The 16,187-nt window shown below is 51.6% G+C and overlaps 1 protein-coding gene across 1 annotated transcript in view; it reads left to right on the forward strand.

Moving 5' to 3' along the window:
- The first annotated feature begins 3,307 nt into the window (after positions 1 to 3,307).
- NLRP13 (NLR family pyrin domain containing 13) overlaps positions 3,308 to 16,187 on the forward strand; it is a 23,059-nt gene continuing 10,179 nt past the window's right edge. Inside the window, 6 exon segments of the mRNA XM_006166820.2 lie at positions 3,308 to 3,659; positions 5,693 to 5,761; positions 11,407 to 11,418; positions 12,199 to 12,938; positions 12,941 to 13,785; positions 14,528 to 14,695. Of these exon segments, the coding sequence (XP_006166882.2) occupies positions 3,359 to 3,659; positions 5,693 to 5,761; positions 11,407 to 11,418; positions 12,199 to 12,938; positions 12,941 to 13,785; positions 14,528 to 14,695 (2,135 nt within the window). The 5' untranslated portion in view covers positions 3,308 to 3,358.

Genomic DNA, 16,187 nt, shown 5'->3' on the forward strand with positions numbered 1-16,187 from the left:
GCGGTTCTGGGACCGGTGAAGGTTTTCTGGTCTGAGGGAACCAGGTGACCCTGCTGTGCTGATTGGCCTGGGGTAGCATGCGCTCCAGCCCTCAGGGCAGAAGCGAAATGCCTGGCTGTGTGGACGCAGGCTGAGCCAGGTTTTCTTCCGTCCCGGTGCTTCCCAAAGCGCGGTCCCGGGCTCTCCCTCAGGGAGATGGAGCCGGAAGCTCGGATGCTGTGGGCAGTCTGTGTTTATCAGGCTTTTCCAATCACGCCTCTGCATCTCACTAGGCACCTGTGGACCACGCGAATGAATGAATGAACGAACTTACAAGAGGCCGGTGGTAGAAACGGACCGTGGTGTAAGTTTCTGAGACTGGCGGGCTAGGAGACCCGGCGTCGCCATCACACACTGGTGTGGGCTGCTGTACGGTGGATGATCTCCTTCTCCCCGTGCATGCAAACACATTTACCCCATTAATGTGTATAATCATGCCAATTCAAAGAAAAACGTGGCAGAACACTTAAAAGAAAAAAAGGAAAAACGTTTTCCTGTAGGCATCAGCACATCTGTCCCCAAAGGGTTGTACCATTTCGCACCCTCGCCAGCCTTCCTCAAAGATTCACCAACCAGACACGTCAAACTTAGTTTGTTGGCCATCTAGTAAGTTAAACACACAAAGTCTGTGATTTTTTTTTTTCCTATAGGGCACGTGAACTTGCCAGAGAGAGACAGGGAGAGACAGCGAGAATCACCCCCTGGGGGCGGCCATGCTGCAGTCCCTTCTCGTACTTTCCCCTCTTGGCATTTTGGGCACACATGCACACGCCCCGCGTCATTTTCAAGCTGCCAGGTCTGAGACTTGAACCACCGAATAGGTCATGTGGGATCCAGCTGCCTTACTCTCCGTGCCATCTGCTGGCCCAGTTCCGGGTTTTAATTAAAGACCGGCCTTTGCCTCCTGGCGGTGATTATGAGGCCTGGAGAAGGACCAGCGGGCCCCCGCGGCAGCTGGGATCCTGGTGGCTTCTACCTACCGGCGCCGCGCAGGCGAGAGCGGCCGGGAAGAAAGCCAGGCCCTGGGACGCCCGGAGAGGACCTGATTGGACGCCGAGGGGCCCGAGGGCCAATCACAGGCTGCGGATGGGGCGGAGTCTGAGGTTTTCAGAGTCCGGGAATCTGGACGCGGAAGCCGCGCCGTCGTAGGTGAGAGCTCCGCCCGCCTTCCTCCTGCACCCTCCCTCCGCCGTCCCGCCCGCCTCCCCACAGGAGCAGGAGCCTGCTGCTCGCCCTGCCTTCTCTGCTAGGAGCTTCCTACCCCGACTGGGGGTCCCGCGGTTCTTTTTCTTTTCTTTGGAGAGGTTTTTGCTATAGGGAGCGTGCGCTCGCCAGACAGAGACAGAAAGCGAGAAATCACCCCCCAGGGGGAATGGCCACGCCGCAATCCCTTCTCCTCCATGCTCCTCTCGGGATCTTGGGCACACATGCACACGTGCCCAGTGTGAGTTTAAGCCACCGGGTCCAGGATGCGAACCGCGGTCGACTACGTGGGAGCCCAGCGACAAAGCCATTATGCTAACTGCTGTTCCCGGTCCCGCAATTCTTTGAGCCTTTCTAGCAGAATTTCTCTCCTTGTATTCTCTCACTGGGGGGGGGGGGGGTACTCGCTGCTTGTAGGGGTCCCTACCCCCTCACCCAGTTCTACTATTCCCTCTGGCCAGCTCCGCTTCCTGTGTCATCCAAGACCCTCTGTGGGCTCCGTTCTTAAAGCGCCTGCTCATCACAGGTGCCCCTCCTTATTGGCTGAAGTCTGCTGTAACCTCAGTCCGTCAGTACCGAGCCTGGGAAGGTCGAGCTCCAGCAGAGCTGGGAGCACAGGACACAGGCACCTCTGCCTCTCGGTTTGGTTTTTCTTCCCCGAACCTTTAAGAAAGTTTATGAATTTCTTCCATGACTGACAGAGGCAGAAGCCCTCAGGGTGTCCTGACACTGCGGTCCATCCGCGGCCGGTTGGATCCTGGGCGTGTGTGTGGCCAGTGTGCTCAGGGGGGGCTCCCGTGGGGTCGGTCTCAGAGCAGTCTTGCTGTGCTGCACCACCATCCAGCCCCTTCCTTAACTTTTTCCTTATGCTTTGAAATCTTTTTTATTTGTGTGACGGTTATCCTAGACATTTCAAGCTCACCCTTGGCTTAAGGGCATGTGTTTTCCTTACCCTTTGTGTTACTGTTCTGTTTTTCTGTCTGTCATAAATTCCCAGGATGGTGAGTCGTCATCCTTTCACATTTTCCCACGTTTCTGTTTCCCTGCTCCTTAGTTATCTTTTTTTTTAAGAATTATTTTATTTAACTTTATTTATTTATTTTAATTTGACCAGAGAGAGACAGAGAGAGAGAGAGAGAGAGAGAGAGAAGGAAAGTGAGAAAGCAAGCCACCAGGTCTGGGACTCGAACCATTGTTGGCTATGTGGAAGTCCAGCACCCTTAACCACCACGCCACCTGCTGGCCCCTCCTTTGTTATCTTTTGGTATATACATTTTCTGACAAAGAATTTGGTAATTTTAACATTGAAGACATCTTTATTTTGCATTCATATTTGAAAGACATTTTCACTAGACAGAATCTAGGTTGGTAGTGTTTTCCTTTTTTTTTTTTACACATGTCATTTTGCTGTCAGTTCTATCAAATGAAGATCATAAATGTTCTCATTCCCTGGTTGTTTGGGTCATTAAATGAAGGTAAAAATTCATGGTATAGGCCCAGCCTGGAGGTGCACTTGGTAGCAGTTAAACTGCAGGGTTGGAAGCCACAGGCTGACTATGGGTGCAGGTTCCCAGGTAGCAGGTGAACTGCAGGGTTGGAAGCCACAGGCTGACTATGGCTGCAGGTTCCCAGGTCAGCTTGGAGACAAGCTGGGTGTATGTGGCCAAGGTCCTGATGAGCTGGGAAGTGGGGAATAGGGAGAGGGGGTCATGGCATGACGTGGCCCTGACAAGGGTCTCTGCCTCTGAGCTCCCTCTCTCTCTCCTTCTCATCCACACACATGCTCTCTAGTGGGAATAAACATTTTTTTAAACTTAAAGAAACTATGGAGTAGAGTAAATACTTAGCATCGTTGACAGTGAAGCGCCTCGTATGTGCCTGCCACTGTTCGACGCAGCTGAGAACGAGACAGCGGAGTCTGTCCAAATGGCGTTTATGTCTTTGCGGAGACAAATGAGCTCACAAGCACAGGACGCAGGACGTGCTGTGAGAACTAAGCACATCACTGGGGAGACAGAGTTTCAGGGAGGTGACGGTCCGTCCCCCACCTCTGTCTTGCAGGTCCTTTTGTTCTGTGGATGTAAGAGCTCGCTGCTGAGGCGAACCCTCTGGCAGGATGAGCCTCTCTCTGACTGCCTCTGTGAAGACGCTTCCCCGCGATGGGCTTCTGTCTCACCTGGTGGCCCTGGACCAGCATCAGCTGGAGGAATTCAAGCTCGGCCTCCAGTCTCAGCAGCTGCTGCTCGAGAACTCCCGGCCCCTCCCCTGGGCAGACGTGAAAGCAGCTGACCCCTTGAACCTGTACCTGCTTTTGGGAGAACACTTCTCAGAACGGCAGGCATGGGAGGTGGCCCTCAGCATCTTCAAGAGCATGAACCTCACTTCACTCTGGGAGAAAGTTAGGGCAGAGATGGCAGGTGAGTGAGTCTTCAAGGAGAAGGGAGGGGATGGTCGGTGGCGTGGTGGTTAAGGGTGCTGGACTCCCACATGGTCGACGGCAGTTCAAGTCCCGGACCTGGTGGCGCTCTCTCTCTCTCTCTCTCCCTCCCTCTCTCCTCTCTGTCTGTCGCTGGTCAAAATTTAAAAATAATGATAGTAAGTAAATAATTATTAAAAAAAAATAAAGGGAGAAGGGAAGGCTGTCTGGTGTCCAAGGGAGCAAGGAGTTTGCGTCTGGATTTTTATGTAGTTGTTCCAGGTTGCTAGTTATCTTTTTTTTTTTAAAGTTGGGTAAACAAGTTTATTTGTAAATTTAGTCAATAGATATAATTGACCTAAAAACTTCAATAGAAGGATAAATTTTAAAACCACTTGGAAGGCCATCACTATAAAAAGTGATTTTCCCAGGACATTAACCAGATGTAACCTAACCCAGTACCATCTCAGCTGACAGCGGTCCAAAATGCTGGAGCTATGCTCCTCTCCCACAGCGAGTTTACGCTAAGGGCTATTATAATACAAACTCCACAAGGAAAAGAACTTAGGTCTTGTTTCCTCTTATTAGAAGGGAAAAAATAAACGCGACCTATATGAGACCAACCACAACACGATGAGAAGCTGCACTAACTAGCTCAGAGTATCAGTAACAAACGATGCTGGTGTGAGTAACTCGCATTTTATTCTAGAGCCCTAATAAGTAAAAAGTATCTTTTTTTTTTTTGAGAGGTTTTTGCTATAGGGCGCTTGCGCTTGCCAGAAAGACAGAGGAAGACAGAGAGACAGAAAGTGAGAAATCACCCCCAAGGGGATGACCATGCTGCAATCCCTTCTCCTCCATTCTCCTCTCGGGATCTTGGGCACGCACGCACGCACACGTGCCTGGCCTGAGTTTAAGCCACTGAGTTTGGGACTTGAACTGCGGTCAGCTACATGGGAGTCCAGCGACATAGCCATTACACCAAGTGCTGGTGTATTTTTTGAGAGATTTTTGCTATAGGGCATGTGTGCTTGCCGAAGAGACAGAGACAACGCAAGGAATCACATCCCTCTGCAGGGGGGATGGACATGCTCCAATCCCTTCTCTGTTCTCCTCTTGGAAATTTGGGCATGCATGCACATGTGCCTGGCGTGTTTCAAGCCTCTGGGTCTAGGCCTTGAACCGTAGGCAGCCATGTGGGAGTCCAGCGATGTAACCGTTATGCCATCTGCTGGTCCCATCATTTTATTTGTTTGAACCATCACATCCCTCTGCAGGGGGGATGGACATGCTCCAATCCCTTCTCTGTTCTCCTCTTGGAAATTTGGGCATGCATGCACATGTGCCTGGCGTGTTTCAAGCCTCTGGGTCTAGGCCTTGAACCGTAGGCAGCCATGTGGGAGTCCAGCGATGTAACCGTTATGCCATCTGCTGGTCCCATCATTTTATTTGTTTGAACCAGATTACTCTATCCTCCTTCCCCTCCCCTCCCACTTCTAGGAGTCATTCTCCAGCTCCCTCCTGTCATCTTTCCACGTTCCACAGATTAAGAACATGTGGTTGGGACCAGCAGTTAGCGTAATGGCTATGTTGCTGGACTACCACGTAGTCGACCGCGGTTCGTGTTCCGGACCTGGTGGCTTAAAACTCACGCCGTGTGCGTGCATGCCCAAGATCCCGAGAGGAGAATGGAGGAGAAGGGATTGCGGCGTGGCCATCCCCCCTGGCGAGTGATTTCTCGCTTTCTGTCTCTATGTCTCTCTCTGTCTGGCGAGCGCATGCGCCCTATAGCGAAAAACCTCTCCCCCCCAAAAAAAAAAAAAGAAAAAAGAAAGAACATGTGGTGTTTCTTTCCATGCCTGGCTTATTTCACTTGCCGTGTCGTATCTTTAGTGGGTGACGGAGCTTGGGCATCTGTCTCCTTCAGTCTTGTCAATGCTAAGTTTGTCAAGAAGAGTTGGTTCTACTGGGAGTCTCCATTGTCCATTCTCAGCCTGGGGCGTGTAAATATCCCCTTATCGCTGTTTATTTCAGGGACTGTGCAGGCCCAGGGGCCCCAAGATCCGAAGCAAGGAGACCCAGAGGTGTCAGAAGAAGCAGCAGGTTTGTGCACTCACTCAGGACACTCATGTGCAGATGGCGCTCACTCACCGGGTCCACATTTGCCTCCCAACTCTGAATTTTCTTGAATTGATCATACTCGAGAAGGTAAAGACTCTTCCCCCGCTAGTTCCTCCAGGACTGCTGTTGAAAGATATTGTAATTTAGCATAAACCGGGCATCCTCTGATCTCAGCCTAAGTTCTTAGGCCCCGGAGTCTATTTCTGGACCTTGTAACTTCGTTCATAGGTATTTGGGTTCCCTGTTAACCTGGCTAAGTGATCGGTAGGTCAAGTGGTTGGTTAGATGACAGGTTAAGTGATAGGTTTCTGTACCATGGCCCCCAAAGAGATGTTCACGTTGACAAAACGGTACATTTAATATTGAGTTCAGCTTCATTAAGGAAATACGTGCACCTGTGTCAAGTCCCCAGGGAGTCGGAGGGCCACCGCCCGCCAGCCCTGGCAGCCCCCTTTGGTATCTGCACCTGGAGCGCTAAGTGCTGAGCTGTTTCATAGCCGTTTGAGTATGACCGTTTGCCACGGTAGGTTGTCTCCCTCTGTCTTCCCATAAAGTTACTGTGTGTGTGAGAGTTAGTGTCCAGTGTCATGGGCTAAACCCGCGCCGAGTCATGTAACACTCTGAGATTATTGCTGAACCACTTTTTAAAGTAACCGGATCGTACTGTGAACCGGGTAGCTTTCAGATACTCTAAGTCAACAGCCTTAGGTCACGGTTTCAGCAGGGCCACATTCTCTGCGTGGATCTGAGGAGCTGATCCACCGCTGTCGTCTGCCGGCTTTGTCCACGTCGCTGCAGCCTCCGTGTCTGTCGCCGTTGCTGCCTCCTGTGTCTGCTCTGCGTGTCTGTCCATCGCTCGCAAGGACACATGTGACGGTGCACAGGGCCCACCTGGTGATCCGAGATGGCGCCCCTTCTCAAGATCCTTTCCTGCCACAGCTTTTGCCACGCCAGGAAGTATTCACAGATTAGGGCATGGATTTAGGGGCCTCACGAAGCTTTTGGAAAAGTGGAATTAGAGTCTGGTTTATTTTAGTGCGGAGAAGCTTGACATTCATGCACGGTTTCCCGTAATACACATTTTCTATAACCTGTGGCCTCTTGTCTCAGGGAGCCATCATTCAGTCTAACACACATGCCTTTCCTGGGGGAGCAATCTCTTGGTTTTGTTGGAATTAAAAATTGCTTTTTGGGGCCCAGCAGCTAGCATAGCACTTACATTGCTGGACTCCCACATGGCCAAATGCGGTTTGAGTCCCAGACTCGGTGGCTTCAGAATCACGCTGAGCATGTGAGAGTGCATGCCCAAGGTCCCAGGAGAAGGGTCTGTGGCGTGGCCACCCCCGGGGGCTGCTTCCTCACTTTCCCTCTCACTGTCTCTCTCTGGCAAGTGCACATGGCCTGTGGCAAAATCTTCTTTAAAAACTGCTTTTAATTCACCTTTCTAGTAATTATTACTACGCGATCTCCAATTCTTCGGGAACTACGATGCAATTAAAAAGACACCCAGGAGCCCCCCACTTCCCTCCCATTGCTTCTAGACGGTCTCTCGAGGCCTCACGCCCTCCTGTGTGTATCGTAGCTCTCAACCTTGCTATTCACTCTTGAATTCCCACTTCTGCCAACGGTGGCCTCTCTTCCCCCCCAGTTGCCTTTCTCTTTTCCCTTTCTGCAGCACCCCCACACCCCCACACTCTAAGATCGGGGCAAAGGCACACACGCTTTCAGGCCAACCCAGGGAACCAGACCGCGCTCGGCCCTGTCCCCCATTGCTGCCGTGCAGTCTGCTCGCTCACCCCTGCTCCTGGGGCCCGTTCTCTGCTAACTTCCGAGAAAGGTCCACATGAGGTAGGGCTTTAAAAAGAGAGGGGGAGACAGACAGGGAGGGAGGGAGACAGACAGGGGGAGAGAGAGACGGACAGGGAGGGAGGGAGACGGACAGGGAGGGAGGGAGGGAGACGGACAGGGAGGGAGGGGGAGATGGACAGGGAGAGAGGGGGAGACGGACAGGGAGGGAGGGAGACGGAGAGGGAGAGAGGGAGACGGACAGGGAGAGAGGGGGAGACGGACAGGGAGAGAGGGGGAGACGGACAGGGAGAGAGACGGACAGGGAGGGAGAGGGAGACAGACAGGGAGAGAGGGAGGAAGCACCCCTTCCCCATGGGGTATGGTCATACTGGAAGCCTTTTTCCTCCCTTGAGCCACCTGTCCGGATTTGGGGCATGCACATGCATGTGTCTGGCATGTTTTTCAAGCCATTAGGGCCAGTGTTCGAACCACAGTTGACTACATAGGATCTGGCTCCCAGGGTACAGGGCCTAACTGCTGTGGCAGGGCTGGCCCCATTTGGTATTTTAGAGACGTCAATTAAAATTTCGCTTGGGTTGGTTTGTGGTCTAGTAGTTAAGGGAACTAGATCATACGTGTTCCAACCCTGGACTGAGTGGCCAGAAAAACATGCCACAACATCTGTGTGCATGTGCAAATCCTGGCAGGATACAGAAATGGAGGAGGAGGGAGTGCAGTGTGACCATGCCCCCGTGGGGGTGCTTTCTTCCTCTCGCTCTCTGCCTCTGTCGCTGGTGAGCACACATACTCTCTGGAAAGTTTAAAAGAAATGATTCCTTGGAACCAGCAGTTAGCATAACGGCTATGTCGCTGGACTCCCACGTAGTCGACTGCGGTTCGTGTCCCGGACCCGGTGGCTTAAACTCACGCCAGGCGCGTGTGCGTGCGTGCCCAAGATCCCGAGAGGAGAATGGAGGAGAAGGGATTGCGGCGTGGCCATCCCCCCGGGGGGGTGATTTTTCACTTTCTGTCTCTCTGTGTGGTGAGCTCACGTGCCCTATAGCAAAAAAACCTCTCCAAAAAAAAAAAAAAAGAAAAGAAATGATCCCTCTAATTCTCCCCCATTTGGTAACTGGTTTGAGCACAGCATTCCAGGTTGACAGTGGGTGCCCCTCCGTGTTTCTGGTCCTCGGTACCCAGTATCCGTAAGTCTGATTATGTGTAACGTTGAGGGTCCCCACCTCTGACCTAAGATGACCTAATGATGTGACCAGTTCTGGGCTTCATCTTTTAACCGGGGTAGATACCATATGGCCCTTTCAATTTAGAGACACGCACCCTCCACCTCTTAGGTTTTTTCAAGTCATTTCTCCAGCATTTGTCATTCATTCCATATTCTCTTTTCCTTAACCTCTACCGAGGTGGTTTGTTTTTTTTTTTTCCTTTTTTGGAGAGTTTTTTTTTTTGCTATAGGGTGCTTGCGCTTGCCAGACAGACAGAGACAGAGAGATAGAAAGCGAGAAATCAACCCGCGGGGGGATGGCCATGCTGCAATCCCTTCTCCTCCATTCTCCTCTCAGGATCTTGGGCACGCACGCACACGCGCCTGGTGTGAGTTTTAAGCCACCGGATCCAGGACACGAACCGTGGTCGACTACATGGGAGTCCAGCGACATAGACATTACGCCAAGTGCTGATCCCCTGAGGTGGGTTTTTAAAAAAGTTTATTTTGATGACAGAGAGCACAAGTATTTGCATGAGAGAGAAAGAGAGATCCTTGAGGGAGAGACCGAGACCCTTGACCCTCTCATCACATTGCAGTCCCCTTTTTGGGTCCCTCCCCCACCCCGGACACACTCTGTCAGATCGTGTGCAAAGGCACACCCAGGGACCCAGACCGGCCATCGGCTGTGTCTTCCATCACCGAGGTGCAGTTTGCTGTTGACCAAGTTGTCATTCTGGGCTGTAACTAGGTGTTTTGTGTCTCGTCTAATCTTCTTCCTTTTTAAAAACCCATCCTTTCATCTTTAAAACAATGTGTAAGATCTCTTTAGCTTTCTGTCACACTTTCTATGAAACATATTATGCAGTCTATTCGTATTTAAATGTCAAACCTATAAAATTCACTCCCCTAACGCATCGCCTTTTAATCACTCTAATATCGCTTAAATATCTGTTGTGACTTTGGAGCAGTTTCTGGCTCCCTGAGTGGTGTGTTTCCTGGCCAGAGCAAAGTGAAAGACACAGCACATGTCATATACCCGTAAGAACTCACACTCCGGATTTCCTGATTGTTTGGCACTCGTAGGGAAGGGGATTGAGCTTGAAGATCACAACTTATGAAAATCCGAAGGCATACATTTGATCCCTACTCATTATTAGTAAGGTGTGAGAGGGGATGCAGACACACACACACATGCACACACACACACAGAGGTGTGAGAGGGGATGCAGACACACGCACACATACACACACACACGCACACACACACACACGCACACACACACACACCCTCTGCTCCAGGGGGGTGGAATCGTCAGCCACCCCACTACTCAGACCAAGAACCTGGGATGCATGTGAAGCACATACGACTCTAGTTTCCTTAATAATTCCCGCCCTTGTTATGAATGAGTGCTCCTGCCGGTTCAGCCATCAATATGTACCCTAAGCCCTTTACAATTTCTTATTTGATTTCCGGTCGACGGACAAGAATGGTATGTGTTATGGGCACCCTGTAGCGTCATGCTTGTGTACAGCCTGGGATGATTCAGCAGCCCGGTCAGCACGTCCAGCAGTGGACATACTTACTGTTCTCGAGTGTGTGGTGAGAACGTTTACAGTGCATTTTCCGAGCACTTTTAAACTGTACGTTACTAACGGCAGCCACAGGCTGTGCAGTAGGCTGACAGAATTTGTCCCTCTGTCTGTACTCTGACTACTGTCTCCTCACCGCCCTGCTCCTCCTCACTCCTGCCTGGCTCTGCCGGACACCGGCCTGCTCTCTGCGTCCGGGTCTGAGGTCACATGGCATTTGTCTTCTGTGCCTGGCTCATTTTCTCAGTGTAACATCAGTGTGTCGAAGAGACACCTGCATGCCCACGTCGCCCGCACTAGTCACAGTAGCCAGGGGGTCGGACCCACCTGCACGTCCGTCCGTGAATGCAGAGATAAAGGCAGGGCGGCTGACTCACACCATGGAGCCCTTTGCAGCCTTAGAGAAAGAAGGTGACCCTGTCGTCTGTGACAGCGCAGGTGAACCCGGAGGACGCTATGCCAGTGACAGAGGCCGGGCACAGAAAGACAGACACCGCCTGGCCTCGCCCACACGTGGGAGCTCAGCAAGTTGAATCCTGGAGGTGGAGGGTCGGGTGGTGGCTGCCGCCAGTTTTGCTTCTCCTGTCCATTCTGGGTTACTCGCTCTTGGCTCTCGGCTGACAGCTGTAGCTTCCTACCTGGTCACTGCCTCCTTTCTTTCTTTCTTTCTTTTTTTTGGAGAGGTTTTTGCTGTAGGGCACGTGTGCTCGCCAGACAGACAGAGAGAGACAGAGAGATAGAAAGCGAGAAATCACCCCCTGGGGGGATGGTCACGCCGCAATCCCTTCTCCTCCATTCTCCTCTCGGGATCTTGGGCACGCATGCACACGTGCCTGGCATGAGTTTAAGCCACCGGGTCCGGGACTCGAACCGTGGTCAGCTACGTGGGAGTCCAGTGACATAGCCATTACGCTAACTGCTGGTCCCACTGCTTCCTTTATTTAGCTGATGTCCCATAGCCCATTCTCCACAGAAGAGTGAACTTTAAGCATGCAAGTTACGGCTTCTCTTTCTTGGTGTTCAGAACACAGATACCGTGACCAGCCCCTCCCGCAGTGGAGGCACCTGCTAGGAGCCCTGGTCACTGTGCTCTGGAATGTTCGGGCTCCTGTCATGTGTACCCACCCCCACCCCGAAGTCATAGCCCGACTTCTTCTGATTCAAGTGCAGCCCTCAGTGCAGACGCCACCACGGATCCTTCTGCCCTTTCTGAAGACGTTCTCAATCTTGCGTGTCTCCTTCTGTATTTCTTTTTTTTTTATTTTGGAGAGGTTTTTGCTATAGGGCGCGTGCGCTCGCCAGACAGACAGAGAGAGACATAGAGACAGAAAGCGAGAAATCACCCCCCAGGGGGGATGGCCACGCCGCAATCCCTTCTCCTCCATTCTCCTCTCGGGATCTTGGGCATGCACGCACACGCGCCTGGCATGAGTTTAAGCCACCGGGTCCGGGACGTGAACCGCGGTCGACTACGTGGGAGTCCGGCGACATAGCCATGACGCTAACTGCTGGTCCCTCCTTCTGTATTTCTTATTTGTAATATCACCAAACTATTGGGTCACGGGGAAGGTCAGTGCGTTTTTGCATAGAAAAACGGAAAAATATGTCACGACGTTCCCGACAGCCCCTTGTTTAGTGTCCTCTACCTTTTGCTACTTTCAACCACGCAGCCCCAAAGGAAGACCTCGGCAGGCCGGGCCTGCCTCATGGAAGACTTTATGGGGCTTTTGGTACTTGATGGTTTTAATTCGGAAACGCGTTCTGACTGTCGTTATGTGTGTTTTCGTTTGCTTCTTTTGCCTCGCTTATGTTTTAGGCCACAGAGAGAGGATGAAGGCTAAAATATTGGCGATGTGGGACAACACCTCCTGGCCCGAGGACCATATCTATGTCCGTAACATGACCGAACAGGAACACGAAGAACTGCAGAACCTCCTGGATCCCAACAGAACTGGAACCCAGGCCCAGACGATAGTCCTGGAAGGGAGGGCGGGGGTTGGGAAGACCACCCTGGCAGTGAAGGCCATGCTGCACTGGGCGTGTGGCTTGCTCTTTGAGCACAAGTTCTCCTACGTTTTCTACCTCAGCTGCCACGCAATGAGAGGCGTGACGGAAACCAGCTTTGCTGAGCTGCTTTCTTGGGACTGGCCCAACTCTCAGGCCCCCATTGAAGAATTCATGTCTCGGCCTGAGAGGCTCCTGTTCATTGTTGACGGCTTTGAGGAAATGAGCATACCGGAGGCATCTGACAGCCCACCATGCACCGACTGGTACCAGAAGCTCCCCGTGAACAAAATCCTATTCAGTCTGTTGAAGAAGCACTTGGTTCCCTTTGCCACTTTGCTGATAACAACCAGGATCTTGAGTACAAACCATCTTAAGGGCTTGTTGGTGAATCCATGCTGTGTACAAATTGTAGGGTTCACAGACAAAGACCAGGAGGAGTATTTCATCAGGTACTTCAGTGACCAGAAAGAAGCCAGGAAAATCTTGCATTGGATAAGAAAAAACGAAACTCTCTTTAATTCCTGGTGTCCCCCCATGATGTGCTGGGCCGGGAGCCCATGATGTGCTGGGCCGTGTGTTCCAGCCTGAAGCAGCAGAAGGCGAGACGCGACCTCCAGCTGGTCGCCCGGACCACCACCAGTCTGTATGCTTGCTTCGTCTCCAGCTTGTTCTCAGTGGCAGAGGTGAGTTGGGCAGATCGGAGCTGGCCCAGGCAGTGGAGGGCCCTCTGTGCTCTGGCTGCGGAGGGGATGTGGAATGCAGCCTTCACGTTTGGAAAAGAGGACAGCCGGTATCGGTGCCTGGAAGCACCTTTCCTCGACTCTCTCTTCAAGTTCAGCATTCTTCAGAAGGTCAGTGACTGCGAAGATTGTGTCACTTTCACTCACGCGAGCTTCCAGGAGTTTTTTGCAGCCATGTTCTACGTGCTAGAGGGAACTGAAGGCTCTCTGGGCCACTCCACGAAGTACCAGGAGATGAAGACAGTGCTCAGCTCTGTTCTGGTTAACAGAAGCATCTATTGGACTCCAATGGTTCGTCTCCTCTTTGGTCTTTTAAATCAAGACCTAGCAAGAAAACTGGAGGGTACTTTGCATTGTAAGGTGTCTCTGCAGATAATGGAGGACTTACTAGAGTGGGAAGAAGAGCTGCATGAACCGGAGATGGTCTCGGTCCCGTTCGATGTCCTACAGTTCTTTCACTGCCTCCACGAGACTCAGGAGGAAGACTTCGTAAAGATGATGTTGGGCCACATTTTTGAAGCTGACCTCGATCTTTCTGGGAACATGGAACTCCGTGTCTCTGCGTTTTGCCTGAAGCACTGTGGGAGGCTGAACAAGCTGAGGCTCTCGGTCAGCGGTCCCATTTTTCAAAGGGTTTCTGATGTGGAAACCGCAGAGTGAGTTACAGAAACCCGTTCCTCCTCCTCCTCTTCTATCTTTGCTAGAAAGCGTGTGTACTTGCCAGAGAGAGAAAGAGACAGAGAGACAGAGAGATGGAGAGACAGATGGAGAGGTAGAGGGATGGATACAGAGATGGAGACAGGAAGACAGAGAGAGAGAGACAGAGGGAGAGAGCACCCCCCAGTGGCATGTGGACACTGCCATCTCTTCTCCTCCACCCTTGTGGGACTTGGGGCATGTGCACACACTCCCCAGCGTGTGTGTTTCAAGCTCCCGGGGCTGGAATTTGAACCGTGATTGGCCACGTGGGATCTGGCTCCCTCAGCTGTTAGACAACAGGGCCAGCCCTCCAGGGCGCTAACATTGCTGCCTTACGGAAATTCTAATCATTTGAAAATTCTAATCATTCTAAATCCTAAATATTTGCATGAATTGTTTTCAATCATCACAAAATTCTACAAGAGAAATTTTATTATCTATGGAGATTGGTTTTTGCCCTAAGGGGCAGAGCTCTTAGTCTGAACTTAATGACTCTTGCGTCTAAAGAGTTTATGAGGGTTTCAGAAACAGGCCATGCTGCATTTTGAGCAGACTTTTGCCTTGCGTGTCCCCATGTCCAGAGCGCGAGTGAAGCCCAACACCTTTTCTTAGGGTATCTTTTCGCCTCCTGTAGGCCACATTCCGGGTGTTGGTTGAGGGTGATTTTCTCACCAGTCCTCTCCCTTCCCCCTTCGGTAGGGCAGGCAGAATCGACTCCATGCACCAGTGGGAGGAGCTTTGCTCTGCGTTTGGTGCCAACAGGAGCGTGAGCGAGCTCGACCTGAGCAACAGCAAGCTAAACCCCGCGTCCATGAGGAGTCTCTGTCACGCCCTGAGAAGTCCACGGTGCAGACTCCAGAAGCTGACGTAAGTTCGAGACTCTGCGGGTTTGAGAGGATGCCGTGGACAGCAGTCCCAGCAGAACAGCGACCTTCCGATGAGCACATTGGCTGTATTTGCAGAAGGCGAGCTAGGTGCTCAGGAGAATAAAATCATAACCGTGCTTAACGCTTGGAGCTGATCACTAGGCACAGTGGAGAGATCGAGCAAAGCGATCTAGCAGGAGTGATCTCGCAGTAGAGAGACGGGGCGGCAGAGACCGTCCTGAAGGTGTCTGAGCGGGACTGCTGTCAGAGCTGGAGACGGAGGAGTAGAAAACCGAGATGTGACGCCACAGACACTGGAGGAGAGTTGAGGCATGTGGCGTCTCTGAGAAGGCGTGTGGCGTCTTAGGAAGAAGGGCAGTTGTGGTAGGACGTGGATTCATTGGCGGAGTGCTTAGCACCTCTCGTGTTCTCAGCTCTGTTATGGCAGTGGGCACCAGAGATAACGGACAGTCATGGCCCCCACGTCATGTCAGAGAGACAAAGTGAACGATCAGAACTGTGCATGTGGGTGCGGCATCTCCCAAAGACAAGGGAAGTTAGTTCAGGGACTCAGAAAGTGTGTTTGTAGAGGAGCATGCTTTGCAGTTTGGGACAGGGAAGGCAGAGGGGCCTTACCAGTAAGATACCTGAGTGGAGAACTTCTTTATTCAACGAAGGGAAGCTGGAGGGTGTGGACAGTGGGAGAAGAGCATTCCACGCAGAGAACATGAGTCAAGGCAAGTGTGTGGTGGCTTCAGATGGCACCAGGGATTCCAGCGTGGGGGCCGGGGGAGCAAGGGAACACGTTCTTGTTGGAGCCGACACGTAGCCTTGGCCTGAAACTGTCCTCCATGGTAGAAGTAGCAGTTACGGGGCCCTCAGTGTGCAGGAAGAATGGGAAGGGTTAGCACGTGGAGGGGGACCTGGTAAGAAGCCAGGGGAGAAAAAGCTACAGAGGGTAAGACAATACCTAGCCTTAGGTAAGAGATGGCATTTTTCTTTTAAATAATTCATTTCATTTCATTTATTTATTGTTATTTTTTAATCTGACCAGAGCAAGGCAGAGATAGAGAGGGAGAAAGAAGGGATATGAGAAAGCAAGCTCTTGGGTTCGGGACTCAAGCTGTGGCTGGCCGCGTGGGAGTCCAGGGCCTTCACCACCAGGCCACGGGCCAGCTCAGTATTTTTCTTCAGAAGCTTTTTATTTTTTAAATTTATTTAATTTAATTTATTATTATTATTAAAAATTTTCTTTTTGCTGTAGGGCATGTGTGCTGACCAAAGAGAGACAGAGAGAAAGTGAGAAAAAAGCTGCCAGACTGGGGACTTGAATCGCGGTCGGCCATATGGGAGTCCAGCGCCTCAACCACCACGCTACCTGCTGGCTCGAGATGGTATTTTTACCTCAAGGTCAAAAACTTAGATGCGTGCACTGATTCAACCAGCACAACACTCAGTAATAACAAGTTTCCTCTAACTTTAATGTAGGCAGT

The sequence above is a fragment of the Tupaia chinensis genome, unplaced genomic scaffold (assembly GCF_000334495.1).
Source record: "Tupaia chinensis unplaced genomic scaffold, TupChi_1.0 Scaffold144336_2, whole genome shotgun sequence".
NCBI lineage: Eukaryota > Metazoa > Chordata > Mammalia > Scandentia > Tupaiidae > Tupaia > Tupaia belangeri.